The sequence below is a fragment of the Pseudophryne corroboree genome, chromosome 1 (assembly GCF_028390025.1).
Source record: "Pseudophryne corroboree isolate aPseCor3 chromosome 1, aPseCor3.hap2, whole genome shotgun sequence".
Lineage (NCBI taxonomy): Eukaryota > Metazoa > Chordata > Amphibia > Anura > Myobatrachidae > Pseudophryne > Pseudophryne corroboree.
In genome coordinates this window covers 417684104-417700040 of record NC_086444.1, presented here as the reverse complement: position 1 = coordinate 417700040, position 15937 = coordinate 417684104, and the positions used below count along the sequence as shown (strand labels likewise).

At 45.6% G+C, this 15937-nt stretch overlaps 1 protein-coding gene across 3 annotated transcripts in view; it reads left to right on the top strand.

Annotated features, from left to right (window-relative positions):
- AP1B1 (adaptor related protein complex 1 subunit beta 1) overlaps positions 1-15937 on the top strand; it is an 89952-nt gene that overhangs the window by 13498 nt on the left and 60517 nt on the right. For all 3 annotated transcript variants that reach the window (XM_063913341.1, XM_063913343.1, XM_063913342.1), the window contains 10 exons: positions 778-839; positions 934-1039; positions 1497-1632; positions 2667-2912; positions 10555-10745; positions 10981-11202; positions 11288-11408; positions 11539-11634; positions 11739-11854; positions 12044-12209. In XM_063913341.1, the coding sequence (XP_063769411.1) occupies positions 803-839; positions 934-1039; positions 1497-1632; positions 2667-2912; positions 10555-10745; positions 10981-11202; positions 11288-11408; positions 11539-11634; positions 11739-11854; positions 12044-12209 (1437 nt within the window). In that variant the 5' untranslated portion in view covers positions 778-802. The remainder of the gene's footprint in view (positions 1-777; positions 840-933; positions 1040-1496; positions 1633-2666; positions 2913-10554; positions 10746-10980; positions 11203-11287; positions 11409-11538; positions 11635-11738; positions 11855-12043; positions 12210-15937) is intronic.

Genomic DNA, 15937 nt, shown 5'->3' with positions numbered 1-15937 from the left:
ATGGCCCGAATCAGCACACAGGAAATAGCCCTACAAGCTCAAACTGAACAGATGCTGGAATAAAGGATTTAAGCCTAATAGTCTGGCACTCAACAGGGCCCTGAGACTTCCTTTTTATAGGGAAGAGAATGTAATTTGTCTCCAAATTCAAATCTCTTCCCAATATAATTATTTCATGATACCACAGCTGAAGCATGCGACTCAGTCAGACCTTGTAAACTCCTATTAAGGCTCATGGTAGTCCATCGCCTCACAATGGACTGAGACAAAACAATTTAACATAAAAAAACTAAAAATTAGCTGTTGGCAATAAAATAATGAAATGTGTTCAGTTCAACTATTCACATGCCATAAAGATTACCCTCCTTTTACAAGAAATATGGGGATAGAATAGTAATTTATCATTTATTCTGATAATGTACATTATGTGTATATTTGCATAAAAATACTTTTGTTCCTTGTATCACTGTCTACTAACAAACTCCAGACAGATTAGCAAAATGTGCTCTATGACGGACTTTGAACCTTGTGGTTGCTTTACGTGCGAGACTTGAATTTTTGGATCACGATAATGTCCAAATTTACATTACAGTGAAATAAATGCATTCGCTGTGGTGTCTATAGCATTATCTGTTTCATTTCCCCGCCTGAACTTCTCCTTGTTTTTTTTCCTGTTGGATGGGGGTGGTGTAGCTTTGTTCCTTCCTGGAGCCTCAGCTGACACCTCTGGATGAAATTTGCTTTTCATGCATTGACCATCTGTCCTCTCCCTTATAGCAAAGTGTGAAATCCCGAAGCAGATATGACAGACTCAAAGTACTTCACCACCACCAAAAAAGGTGAGAAGCTGGGCTCAGGGCAAGGCAGAATAATACTTTTTTTTGTTTTTTTACTAGTTCTTACAAGTACTATATTTATATTTTACACCTGTAGGTGAGATCTTTGAGCTGAAGGCAGAATTGAACAGCGACAAGAAAGAAAAGAAGAAGGAAGCTGTTAAGAAAGTCATTGCTTCCATGACTGTGGGGAAGGATGTCAGGTGAGTGGGGGTGTAGGTTTTCACTTTGCAGGTAGTTTGTTTGCCGTGTAATTGAAGTCTGTCATCATGCGCTTTCCTGCAATGTCCAGTACAGTAAAGAACAATTTTCCATTTAGGCTGGATGAGTGGAAAATAAAAGGTGTTCCGCAGGCTGAACAGGTGCCTTGGCTTTTGCCAGTGCTGAGAAGCAGAATTACCAGTCATCACATACAATATTGATTCTGACAATGCTGTGTGTGTTATTTCTGTTAGCGTTGATCTGCAAGTTTCAAGTGCTGCTCTTAAACTCATTATGTTTGTCACGTTTTGTTTATTTAGCTTTTTTTTTTTTTTTTTTTATTGTTTTCCGTGTGTGGAGGCAATTGCTGTGTGTAACATCAATATACTCAATTTACCTGATCCTGTATGTATGGCAGCATGTATTCCTATGCAGCTGACTCTATGCTTCTCGTGGCAGTGCTCTGTTCCCTGATGTGGTGAACTGCATGCAGACCGATAACCTGGAACTGAAGAAACTGGTTTATTTGTACCTGATGAACTACGCCAAGAGCCAGCCAGATATGGCGATCATGGCTGTAAACACCTTTGTTAAGGTTGGTGTCTAAACCCTAAAAGGTATATTCGATTAGGCAATTATCCTGTATGGACATACAGTACTGTGCATAGGTTTTATGCAGGTGTAAAAAAAAAATGCTAAGACTGCTTTAAAAAATTGAAGTGATAATAGTTTATTTTTATCAGTTAACAAAATCCAAAGTGAATGTACTGAAGAGAAATCTAAATCAAATTAATATTTGGCGTGACCACCCTTTCCTTCAAAACAGCATCAATTCTTCTAGACACAGTTTTTGAAGGAACTCGGCAGGGAGGTTGTTCCATTCATCTTGGGGAATTGACCACAGATCTTCTGTGGATGTAGGCTTGCTCAAATTCTTCTGTCTCTTCATATAATCCCAGACAGACTCAATGAAGTTGAGATCATGTCTTTGTGGGGGCTATGTCATCCCTTCCAGGACTCCTTGTTCTTCTTTATGCTAAAGATAGTGCTTAATAACATTGGCTGTATGCTTGGGGTCATTGTCCTGCTGCAGAATCTATTTGAAGCCAGTCAGATGCCTCCCTGATGGTACTACATGATGGTTGAAGTACCTGCCTTTATTTCTCAGCGTTGAGGACACCATTAATCCTGACGAAATCCCCAACTCCATTTGCTATCCCTAGTGCCTCAGAAGTGGAGATGTTGCCCATAGCAACCAATCAGATTCTACTAATAATTTATCCTAGCAGCTTCTGGAAGATAATAGCTAGGATCTGACTGGATGCTATGGGCAACATATTTACTTCTGAAAACCTGCACTTTAGTCAATATACCCCCTAGTCTCTGTCCTCTAAAACTCACTATATAAGAATATTAACATTCACATTGACTTGATTACATTTACTGTTTGCACAGTGGAATCCACATGTGCACATATTATTTATAGCTGCTATTTGTACTGTGTTTTGATTTTTTTCCAGATTATCTACGTTGTTATCAAATGGTGTTTGTTTTTTTCCACACTGTTGTTAAATAATTGTTCTTTGTCCACTTCTCTTCGGTACATGTGATTCTTTTGATTTTTCTTAGGACTGTGAGGACCCCAACCCATTGATCCGTGCACTAGCAGTTCGCACTATGGGCTGTATCCGTGTAGACAAAATTACAGAATATCTTTGTGAACCACTGCGTAAGTGCCTGAAGGACGAGGACCCATACGTACGCAAGACAGCAGCAGTGTGTGTAGCCAAACTGCATGACATTAATGCTCAGCTAGTAGAGGATCAGGGATTCCTTGATACTTTGAAGGACCTGATTTCTGACTCCAATCCTATGGTGAGCGTCCACTGTTCATACATACGTGTGAAATGTTTCAGCTCTCTGCCCATTTGATGAAATAAGGAACCACTATTTGTAAATGGTGCATGGTCTGCTCTATGTTATTGCTCACACATCTAGATAGTCATATGAAAAAGCCTTAAGACATAACCCAAGGTTACAGAATTAGACATGGCAGTAGATATCTGTTACCTTACACAAGCAAGCAGTTATGTTGGTTAACTATCAGCAGTGCTTTTTTTTTTCTTTGTGGTGGTACTCAGCCGTTGACAGATTGCTGTTTTGAACTCCTAGAGGGTGTGCTGTATTATGTCGACATTCAGGATGTTAAGATGTTCAGTATGTCGCCATTCAGAATGTTGACCGTGTGTGTCAACTGTGAAAATGTTGACAATGTCATTTCTCCTTCATCCACAGGGGAAACTGGAGCTAATACTGTGGGGTATAGACGGGTGATCAGTGAAGCCGGCACTTTAAGAATTTAGGTCTGACTGGCTCCTCACCCTCTATGCCCCTCCTCAATCTCAGTTTTTAGAAAAGTGCCGGAGGGAGCCAGTACTCTGGCCATCTTCTCCAGGATATTTATTTAATTTTAATGGATAACAAGTGTTTTAGCCTTCAGACAGTTAGCCCCTGTCTGCCTGCACCTTGGGTGCCGGGGGGAGGGGGGGGGGGGGGGTGGTTGACGACCGCCGCTACTGCTGCTGCTTCCTGAAGCATGCGTCCGAGTTCCTGACAACACGCAAGTCCTCACTTGTGCTACGGGGACTCGCCGCAGTTGCATGCGGCTGGGTTTGGGTCCCCACAGGTCTACTAAGTGCGCTACTGGGAAGGATGGGGCTTGTGGTTTTTAAGGAGACTTAATTAAGAAATAGAGGGACATTACTCCTTCCTTTCTTGCTGTCTATCTCTCTCCCTTTTTTCTCTTCACTGTCACTGTGTGCTTGTGAGTTGAGGATGTATTTTTTGTACCTGTGATAACTATGACGGGCAAGGGAGCAGCTTCAAAGGCTTCAAGGAAGCTCTTTGTATGTAAGAAATGTTACACTAAATTCATCCAGGCTCATTTTTAAGGTTCTTTGCTATGTGAATCTTGTGAGGTTGGGGACCCAGTTGCTGAAGGGATCATCCTGGGACACGACCTCAGTCCTCCATGGGTCTCTATCGTGGCTGGAGTCATGTCCAGTGTTTACACAGCATTAGCAGAATCTCGTAGAAAGAGAGAGAAGCTGCTCAGACGCTTCTACCAATTGACTGCAGTACAATGCCTTGATCCAGTCCTTTCCTCTGCTGTAGAATCTACCCTTTTGAGTCCAATCAGACAATGCCACGGCAGTAGTCTACGTCAATCATCTGGGAGGAACTTGAAGCCAAGCAGCCATGCGAGAAGTCACTCACATACTTCTATGGGCAGAACAGTACTCTGAAACCTTATCACATTGTTTGTTCCAGGTGTGGACAACTGGGAAGCAAATTACTTCAGTCGCCAGGATCTGCACCCAGGGAAATGGGTGCTTCAACCCCAGGTTTTCCAGCAGCTGGTTCACCATTGGGGTACTCCTCAAATAGACCTCATGTCATCCAGACGAAACCATCAGGTTCCTTGCTATTGCACCCGCCCACGAGACCAAGCAGCAGAGGCAGTTGTTGCTCTAACGGCTCCGTGGCATTGCCGGTTTCTATACCTGTTTCCACCCTTTTTTGCCTTCTCCCTTGGGTGCTCAAACACATCAAGAGGGTGAGGGTCACAGTTCTTCTCATAGCTCCAGACTGACCTCACTGAGCCTGGTTCTCGGACCTGCAGATGCTCGTCGTAGACAAAGGCCCCTTCCTCTGAGACCAGATCTTCTTCAACAAGGTATGTTTCACCATATCGCCTTACGGTGGCCGCGTTTGATTGTGTGGCTGTTGAGAACACACTTAAGAGGCACAGGGGCATCCCCAGAGTGGTTATCCCAACAATGCTTAGGGCAAAAAAAAAACAGTTACCTCAGGCCATTAGCATCAAATTTCTAAATCTTATATTGCATGGGGTCTACGTTGCAGGCTTCCGTCTTATTCTAATTTCGCCTTGGCAGACTATTGATGTTTTTACAGTCTGGCATGGATACAGGACTCAGATTGCACTCTCTAAGGGTCCAGATTTGGGCTTGGCCTTGCTTCCAGAGATAGACCTTTTTGCATTGGATCCTTTGGGTTCAGCCTTGCTTTGTTCCCTCGGCAGCGCCATGGGATCTAAACCTGGTGCTTTCATTTCTACCATCATGAACCACTGGAAACAGTGGATCTGAAGCTCTTAACTTGGAAGATGGTGCTCCTGTTGGCCTTGGCTTAGGCCAGGATGGTCTCAGAGCTTGGGGCTTTCTCTTACCGATCTCAGTATCTAGTCTTCCACAAGGATCGATCTGAACTCCATGCTTGTTCAGATTTCTTGGCTAAAGTTGTATCCTCTTCCACATCAAAGAGCCCTTTGGGTGCTGGTTTTGTCGGGGGACCCGCCATCCTCCCGTTCCCAGGATGTGGTGAATGCATTACGAGTCTCTGGATCGTACGGCTTCTTTGAGAAAACCTGATGCTCTGTCCGTTCTCTATTATGCAGTCAGATGAGCCAGACCCTGACATGGGCTTACTTAGTGGTGTCTTAGACGCCTCCGCTTTGCACTACAGTGCATTCTACGTGCTGGGGCCTCCTGGGTGGCTGCGGGGAGATGGGGGGGAGGGAGGCTTCTGTGTTACAACTGTGCCTGGCAGCCACTTGGTCTGGAACTCATAATTTCGTAAGGTTCTATAGGTTTGACACTTTTGCAGCCTCCACTTCTGAGTTTGGCCACTCGGTTCTACATGTGTTGCAGGACTCTCCCTCCCATGGGGATAGCTTTGGGATGTCCTCACAATACTAGCTCCAGTGTCCCCTGTGCATGAAGGAGAGAACAGGATTTTGGTACTCAGAGTTAAATCCATTTCTCCGACTACACAGGGGACACTGGACGCTCTCCCTGCACTGCTCTTTGCATTGTTGGTTGGTGTGACTTTTTTTATCAATGAGTGATAAATTGCACCAGCCAATCCGCTCCAAACTGTCAGTTTTCAAACACACGGGCTCATTTATCAATGAGTGATAAATTGCACCAGCCAATCCACTCCTAACTTCCATGTCACAGGCTGTGTTTGAAAAATGACAGTTAGGAGCTGGTTGGCTGGTGCAATTTATCACTCACAGTGAAATTTATCACTCATTGATAAATGAGCCTAACAGTCTGTAACAAGGCAGGTAGGAGCTGATTGGCTGGTGCAATTTTTCACTCATTTATAAATAAGGGCATATGTTTCCTCCCTCTTGGGGTTTTTTTTCTCTTCTCTCAGGCCCTGTTTCTAAGACTGAGGTTGGGGAGGGTTATAGAGGGGGAGTCACACATCTAAATTCTTAAAGTGCCGGCTCCACTGATCAGCGATCTATACCCCACAGTACTAGCTCCAGTGTCCCCTGTGTAATCAGGAAAAATAAATTTAACGGTGAGTACCAAACTCCTGGGTTTTTTTTGTTTGTTTTTTTGAAATTCTTTATTTGTGCGTGGTCAGGTACATAGGAAAGGCATTATAGCAATACATGGGACAGGCGGCCAACATAGCCAGTGTCCAAGATAGACCACAAATTTTCAGGTAAATAACAAGGTTAATCGGTGAGGGAAGAACAATCGAGTTCAAACAGGGGGTTCAAAGGGGGGTGGGAGGAGGAGAGGAGCAATGGGGGGGGAACCACATTAGTATCCATAAATAATTTATATTGTGAGAACAACAAGATCAGAATAAAGGGAGAGGGGGAATCAGAAAGGAGACGAAGACAGAGAAGGCAAAGGGAAATGGGAAGATAGAGAAGGAGAAAAGTTGGAATAAAGAGAGATGTCGGTGAGAGAAATGGTGGAGGGTGCCCATGGGTCTACGGGGAGGGCCAGGAGCTGATGGGGGAGAACGGCTAGCCACGTTTGGCGGCGAGCCAGGGAGCCCAAACCTGCTCGAAGACATGGCCTCGGTCGTGGAGGTAGTAAGTAATTTTTTCCATTGAGGCGATGTGCCAAATTTTAGCTTTAAGGGATGGTAGGGAAGGTGGTGAGGGGCTCTTCCAGTTGAGGGCGATCAGTGATTTTGCTGCCACTAGAATGTGTGAGGTCAACTTTTGGGAGAATTTATTGAGGAGTGGGGGGGGATAACACAGTAAGGAGATCCAAGGATCTTTCAGTACAGGGGATTCTAGGAGAGAGTTGAGGAGGGAGTGGACCAAGTCCCAGAAGGGGACGATAACCGGGCAGGTCCACCATATGTGAAGCATAGTGCCTCTAGCTCCACAATTTCTCCAACAAGCCGGAGAGGAGGACGGGAAAAATTTGTTGAGTCGGTCGGGGGTATAGTACCAGCGGTAGTAAACTTTGTAGGCCGTATCTTTAAAAGCGGTGGCTATGGAGGATTTAGCAATCCCTAGTCTCATGTCCTCCCAATCCTCAGTTTCTGGTGGAGGCCCGAGATCCCGTTCCCATGCGAGTTCATGGGGCCGGGATGGGGGGAGGGAGGATTCTAGTAGGAGAGAGTAAATTTGGGAGATTATGCCTTTAGAGGAGTGGGAGTTGACACATAGGGTTTCAAAGGGAGTGAGGGGACGAAGTAAGGCGGTGGGAGGGAGGGAGGCTAGAAAGTGGCGTATTTGTAGGAATTGAAAGGGATTAAGTGGTTGCGAGGGGATTTTCTGCTGGAGGTCAGGGAGGGACAACCATTGGCCTCTATCGGCAAAGTCGGTTGGGAATTTAAGGCCCAGTGCTATCCATGTCCGGGATCTCGTAAATGAGAGTCCTGAGGGAAACATGGGATTCTGCCAGATGGGGGTCAAGGGTGAGGGAGTGGTAGTGAGGCCCCACTTTAGAGAGAGGGAGTCCCAGGTTTTGAGGTTAAATTTAATTGTGGGGAGAAGTTTAGAGGTTGGGGGTCGGGAGGTAGAGGGGAGTCCCCATAAGGGGGTCAGGTCTGAGATGCCAATGAAGGCTGCCTCGATGTCTAACCATGACACAGATCCCGGGGGAGCGTATGAGGTGACAATGTGGGATAAATGGGAGGCTAGGTAGTATAGTTTGACATCGGGAAGACCTCTGCCACCCGCGGAGGTTGGTCTTTTCAGGGTGTTAGCAGCAATGCGGGGAGGTCTGTGGTTCCAGATAAAGCGTACAAGGGCTCGCTGGGTAGTGCGGAGAAAGGAGGCCGGGACCGCCACTGGGAGGGTCTGGAAAAGATAGAGCCATTTGGGGATTATGGTCATTTTAACTGCTATGATCCTGCCCAGCCACGAGACAAAGAGACTATTCCAAGAGGTCAGGTCGGCTAGTGTGTTGGTAAGGAGGGGTAGGAAGTTTTCTCGGAAGAGGGAGTCGTAGCGAGGGGTTAAGTATATCCCTAGGTATTTAATCTTCGTGGGCTGCCATTTAAAATGAAAGTTGGCGCGAAGAGATTCCGCCTCACGTTGGGGGATATGAAGTATCATGGCCTCAGATTTGGAGTAGTTGATCTTATATCCTGATATAAGGCTATAGGCTTGTAGAACTGAGAATAAGTTTGGGAGTGAGATAAGGGGCTGGGTCAGGGAAAGTAGGATGTCATCTGCGAAGAGGGAAATTTTAGGATCTGTGGGGCCTACTTGTATTCCGTGTATGTCCGGATGTGCTCTAATTTGAGAGGCAAGGGGTTCTATGATTAGGGCAAATATTAAGGGGGAGAGGGGGCAGCCCTGACGCGTGCCATTGGAAATATTGAGTGGAGTGGATGGAGTACCGTTGATAAGGACAGTGGCAGTGGGGGTGGAGTATAATGCTAGGATGCTAGTGAGAAAGCCACCGGACAGGCCATAGGCCTCCAGTGCGGGTCTCAGGAATCCCTAGGAGATCCGGTCAAAGGCTTTTTCGGCATCTAAGGAGAGCATGATAGTGGGGGATCTCCTGGAGTTCGAGATATGTATAAGGTCAATAGCACGCCTGGTGTTGTCTCTAGCCTGGCGGCCCGGGATAAATCCTACTTGGTCATAGTGAACAAGGGAAGGTAGGTATGGGTTAAGACGATTGGCCAAGATCTTAGCAAAGATTTTCAGGTCTAAGTTCAGGAGAGATATGGGGCGATAGCTAGCGCAGTTAAGGGGGTCTTTGCCTTCTTTAGGGATCACCACAATTCTAGCTTCAAGCATCTCAGGGGGAAAGGGGTCGCCTTGGACGATCCTGTTGAACAGGGAGTGAAGGTGGGGGGAGAGAAGGGCAGAAATTTTTTTGTATTAGAGAGCCGTGAACCCGTCCGGGCCCAGGGATTTGCCAGTTTTTGCATGAGTATGGTCTGGGTGATTTCTTCCACCGTAATCTCACCGTTAAGAAGGTCCAAGGCGTCCTGGGGTAGTTTGGGTAATTTAGAAGCGGAGAGAAAGTGGGAGATGAGGTTGGATTGGGGTTGGGGGGAGGAGCCCGGTGGAGGGGGCGGAAGGTTGTATAGGTCAGTGTAGTAGGATTGGAAGGCGGCTCTAATTGCAATGGGATCCTGAACAAGTTGATTGAGGGAGTTCCTGATAGTGACAATGTTGGTTTTGGCTCTTGTGGAGCGGAGTCGTGCCGCCAGGATCTTGTCCGCCTTGTCACCCTTCTCATAAAAGGACTGGCGAAGCCACTTAAGACGCTTGGCCACCCGTGTGGTGAGAAGGAGATCGAGTTCCGCCTTGATGGTGCGAAGTTCGGACAAGACCGACTGGTCGGAGGACGCCTTGTGCTGGGTCTCTAGTGCGTGGAGTTTGACGGAGAGCTTATTGTATTGGGAAAGGGATTGTTTTTTAGCTTTTGAAGCTAGGCTGATGAGGTGTCCTCGAAGGACAGCCTTGTGCGCCAGCCAGAGGGTGGTCCTGGAGATATCGGGGGAGTCATTTAAGGTGAAGCAGTCTGAGATCTTGTCCTGAAGATGGGACCTTATCTCGGGGTTGTGCAGGAGGGAGTCGTTGAGGCGCCATGTCATAGGGCGAGGGCGGGAAACCAAACCTGCCAAGTCACAGGAGATGGGGGCGTGGTCGGACCAGATTAATGGGTGAATATGGGCAGCGCGTAGATTCAAAGCAAGATCATGACTGAGCAGGACCATATCAATACGGGAGTAGAAGTTATGGGGGGCAGAGTAGAAGAAACTCCTGTTTTTAAGATAACCGTAACACTGAAATCATGTTTCGACATTAACAGTTTCCACATTGTAAGCGTGTGGACAGTGTGAAGGTGGACATTCTGAACATGTCGACATTAAGCCCATTCTAAATGTAGTCCCAATGATTACATACCCTCCTAGATGGTTGTTATAGAATGATATGCAGAGATGAAATATTGCAGGTAAACAAATGCAAGCCTATGTCCTTTTCATACTACTAAAGCTTTTCCATATTACTATCCTTCTACATTGTGGCTGCCCTTTCCACTGGTTTTGTTTGTTAGCAAACACTATGAAACTCCAATAAAAAGGTGTGCGCGTAATAAATAAATATTAGTGCATATATATTTATTAATGTGACTCCACCACCAATGAAACAAAGGACATATATAATGTTGAGATGTACAAACTCCTCACTGTTACTTTGACCTTCTAGGTTGTGGCTAATGCTGTAGCAGCCTTGTCAGAGATTGCTGAGTCCCACCCAAGCAGTAACCTGTTGGACTTAAACCCTCAGTCAATCAACAAGCTTTTAACTGCCCTAAATGAGTGTACTGAGTGGGGTCAGATCTTTATCCTGGATTGTTTGGCCAACTATGTCCCCAAGGATGACCGTGAAGCTCAGAGGTGAGTTAGGTTGTTTTACATTATATTTATCAGCTATTGAGTGAAATAAAAAAGTTAAAATATGAATACTGAGGCACAAAATCCAGGGTATGGTTGACGTGAAGTTTCCGTATTCTGAAGTAGAGAGTGTCGTAAATTCCAGCCAGCAGAAAAAACACTTTACAAGAAATTAAAAATGGTCAGTCTAAATTTCGGACAATGAAATTCTAACAATTTGCATTTCTTTTCAATATAGTGTATGTGAGCGTGTTACGCCACGTCTCTCGCATGCGAATTCCGCTGTGGTGCTGTCTGCAGTAAAGGTACTAATGAAACTGATGGAGCTGCTGGCCAAAGACTTGGATTACTATGGGACACTATTAAAGAAGCTGGCGCCCCCCCTAGTCACTCTGCTCTCTGCTGAACCGGAACTACAATATGTGGCTCTGCGCAACATCAACCTTATTGTTCAGAAACGGTAGGACCTTTTTCCCATGCTGACCATCATGGAGAATGCTCCCCGTACACTGGTATCTGCTTATTACATGTGCCTTTTTCCCCAGACCGGAGATCCTAAAACATGAGATGAAAGTTTTCTTTGTCAAATATAATGATCCAATCTACGTGAAACTTGAAAAACTTGACATAATGATCAGACTGGCATCCCCTGCAAATATTGCACAGGTTAGGACGTATACATGGAATGTGTTACTTTCACTCCATGTCTAGAGCAGGAAATAAACATGGCTCCGCTCATAGATAAATGTGTGCATGTTATTTTCTGATTATATGCATCATTTTCTACCCTATGTAGGTTCTTGCTGAACTGAAGGAATACGCCACCGAGGTAGATGTGGACTTTGTACGGAAAGCTGTTAGAGCAATTGGACGCTGCGCCATTAAAGTGGAGGTATGACAAGTCCGCTGATCAGAATTGTGCACGTTTGCCATTGTAAAAGTACTAAAGAGAGAAATTGTGACTCATCTGTGATCTTTTACTTTGTTTTCCTCCAGCAATCTGCAGAGCGTTGTGTGAGTACCCTGCTGGATCTTATTCAGACCAAGGTGAATTATGTGGTTCAAGAAGCAATCGTGGTTATAAAGGACATTTTTAGAAAGTACCCAAACAAGTAGGTGTCACTGGAAACGTAGCCTGCAGTCTAGAAATGACTAACTCTTCTGTCAGCTCCTAAAGCACAATGCTTTGTAGTTTGCTATAGAACATAGATGGTGATATGGCTCTATAATGGCAGCACAAATAATAAGCTTTGAATAACATTATGTGTTGTTCCTATACTCACCCTTTGTTTTTTTTCCAGATATGAGAGTGTTATCTCAACACTGTGTGAGAACCTGGACTCCCTGGATGAGCCAGAGGCCAGAGCTGCCATGATTTGGATAGTGGGGGAGTATGCTGAGCGCATTGACAATGCAGATGAATTGCTAGAGAGCTTCTTAGAGGGATTCCATGATGAGAGCACACAGGTAGGGAAAAAATCTATTTCTTACCAGTTGGGGAGGAATCTGAAGAATAGTAATATAAAAGAAGTTGTGAAGGTTTAGTCTGTAAGGCATTAGCATGAACCCCCAATGATTTTTATTCAAGTGTGATCGTAGTTGTATTCTTGTTGTGCCCTATGAGAGGCACATTTGAACAGTTATTTTCGCACATATGAATATAGGAACATAGAATTTGATCGCAGATAACAACCACTTGGCCCATCTAGTCTGCCCTAACACATATACATGCACACACTAGGGTTATTTTTTTACGGTAGCCAGTTAACCTACCAGTATATACCGTATTTTTCGGACCATAAGACGCACTTTTTCTCCCCAAAAATCTGGGGGAAAAAGTATGTGCGTCTTATGGAGCGAATAAGAGCAGATGCAGATGGAGTTCGCGTGTAGCGGCGGGTCCTGGATGCTGCTGCTGCTGCTGAGCCGTCATCAGCAGAGCGCGGCGCATCTCAGAGCCCAGCAGCAGAGCCCGGCATCATGTGACTCCCCCCCCCCCCGCTCCCCCACACCTCCTCCCTCCTCAGGAGTTTCCCTGCAGGCAGCGTTAGCTGAGTGCCTGGACATGGGGGAACCGGCGGGTCCTGGATGCTGCTGCTGCTGCTGCGCCGTCATCAGCAGAGCGCGGCGCATCTCAGAGCCCAGCAGCAGAGCCCGGCATCATGTGACTCCCCCCCCCCCCCCCGCTCCCCCACACCTCCTCCCTCCTCAGGAGTTTCCCTGCAGGCAGCGTTAGCTGAGTGCCTGGACATGGGGGAACCGGCGGGTCCTGGATGCTGCTGCTGCTGCTGCGCCGTCATCAGCAGAGCGCGGCGCATCTCAGAGCCCAGCAGCAGAGCCCGACATCTACCCCACACCTCCTTGGTCCTCAGGAGTGCACCCAGGGCAAGCGTTAGCTGAGAGCCTGGACGCGGGGAACCACTGGTACTGTCTACAATATATGTGTGTGTGTGTGTGTGTGTGTGTGTGTGTGTGTGTGTGTGTGTGTGTGTGTGTGTGTGTCTGTGTGTGTGTGTCTGTGTATGCTGGCTCTGATGTGTGTGTGTGTGTGTGTGTGTGTCTGTGTATGTGTATGCTGGCTCTGATGTGTGTGTGTGTGTGTGTGTGTGTGTGTGTGTCTGTCTGTCTGTCTGTCTGTGTATGCTGGCTCTTTTTTTTCCAGTTTACTTACTCTAAAAACTAGGTGCGTCTTATGGTCCGGCGCGTCTTATGGTCCGAAAAATACGGTATTTGGATTTTGGGAGGAAACTGTAAGAAACCCACGCAAGTACGGGGAGAATATACGGACTCCACAGTTAGGGCCATGGTGGGAATTGAACCCATGACCTTAGTACTGTGAGGCGGTAATGCTAACCATTACACCATCCGTACACTTAAACTAGGATAAAATTTAAGATAACATTTTGTTAATTATTTAAAGAAAGAAATACGGGCATACCAGTGATTTTTTTTTTTGGGTGGGGGGTTTTGGTTTCTTAATTTTTGGCTTTAGATTTTATTGCCATCCTAGTCTTTAAAAAGAAATGTGTTAAGCAGCTCAGTGCAATGTCTCTCGAAATTTGCTTAGACAGCTTTGCTTATCCTTCGCTTATGAAGTCACAAGTTTATTAAAGTAGGAAAAAGTTACCCTTACCCTTCCTGGGTTTCCACATCCATTACAGGAAATGTTCCTTTTATTTTATTGCTCTACGTGCTGTGTAATGCTTGCTTAGGGAATAATCTTAGGGTGTAGCTTGCTTTTATTTTCTGGTTACCCTTTTACAGAATTCAGTAAAGTTCAGAACCTGCTACAGTCACCTAGTGCTTTGCATTGTTGCAATATGTCAGGCTGTCAAAGGTCTGTGCCTAAAACTAGTTTTCCTAAGTTTCTTTATCTTGGTCTTATACTTACATATGTATAAAATGCCCATATGTTTTTAGGCAGCACCCTGTGGATGTGGTATGGCCATATTACAGTCCATGCTGATGCCCAAGTGTCCTGGGTTCCTAGTACAGCTATTTATTTGTTTTTCATTTCTTCTAATAACAGTTGGGGGGGGAGGCTGAGCACATCCTCAGTTTCATATTGGAATCTGCCTCGACCATGTTCCTTGTCCAGACAGTTTTTTCGAAGATTGGGGAGGGCCTTCAGGCCTCACACTCCTCATGGAAATTGCGCTACAGTATCTGTACGTCTTCCTTTTTCTTGTTTCATTTTAGTTTCAGTAGGCTGTAGAGAGACAGCCCCCCCCACCTCCAGTATTGTTTGGCTTCTATTCTATCAGCCCTTGTCCCTGACTTCTTGTTCGGTTAGTGGTAAACCAAGGAAGAGTCCATTTTTGCTTAGTACATAGGTGAAACAGTGTATTGTCCATGTCCCCTTACTACCTTGGAGAAAAGGATTTATTGATAATACGAAAAATAATCCCCTTTTTGTTTTGCTTTGGTACAACAAGAAAACCATATCTAAAATACACTCATGTGCCATAAAAACTGAGACGGCTGCTTCCATTGCCAGTACCTGCCAATACTATATATAAGCAGATATGTCTTTAATCCGATGTCGTATAATGGGGCAGTAAAGATGGCAGCGTATCATGATTTAAGCAACTTTAAATGAAGCTTGGTAGGAGGTGCCAGCGAGATGGGTCACTCAGTCTCTGAAATCGGAATGAACTTTGGATTTTCATGTGCGCAGTTTTCAGGGTGTACTGTGACTACACAACATCAGGGAAGACATCCAGCGAGCAACACCACTGTGGCTAACGAAAAACTTGTTGTTGGGCACACATTGTAATGTCCGACCGGTGTGCAACCCCCAGGGCCATCCCCTGAGCTTATGATAACCGCCACTGGATGCCAGATGATTGTAAACCATTTAGCAGTGAATCGAGGTCCGCATACTAATAAAGGACAGTCAATAGTGGTGGTGGCTTTGTTGTGTTGTGGGGTGTTTTCACCTGGTATGCTTTAGGACCCATGATACATCTCCAGACATCATTTACCAGCGGAGGCTGGATCATGTGCACCTATTCATGTCATGCTTTCACTCAGTCAGGGGTGGGCTCTTTCAGCACGACAGTGCGCCACTGCACAGGTGTGTAGCTACCAGATTGTGACCAGAGCATCCTAAATTTGGCATCATGAGTTGGCCCCCTTGTTGACTGTTTTTAAATCCAATGTAACACTTGGGATGCAATTCAACGTGTCCTCAATGGCAAGGTTCCATCGCTGGCAAATTTTAGCAAATTGTTGAACGTTATTCAGGAGGCATGGTGTACCGTATCTACACAGTACTTCAGAGAGCTTGTGGAATCCATGCCCCATTGTGTTGTTGCTGTAATCCGATCAGAGGAGGGACCCACACATTATTAGATCGGTGTCTCTGTTTTTCTGGCGCAAGTGTGTTAATCCAATGTCGTTTGTAGCGTATAAACTAAAAAGTTCTTCCCTCAAAAAATTGTTCATTATATGACAAGTGGACTGGCTACCTGTGGTATAATTTTGGCACTTTGCCATATAGGCAGCAAAATATCTCCAACCCTTCCCTTCACAGAAAAACCTTTTCTCTTACGTCCTAGAGGATGCTGGGGTCCACATTAGTACCATGGGGTATAGACGGGTCCACCAGGAGCCATTGGCACTTTAAGAGTTTGAGAGTGTGGGCTGGCTCCTCCCTCTATGCCCCTCCCACCAGACTCAGTTTAGAAAATGTG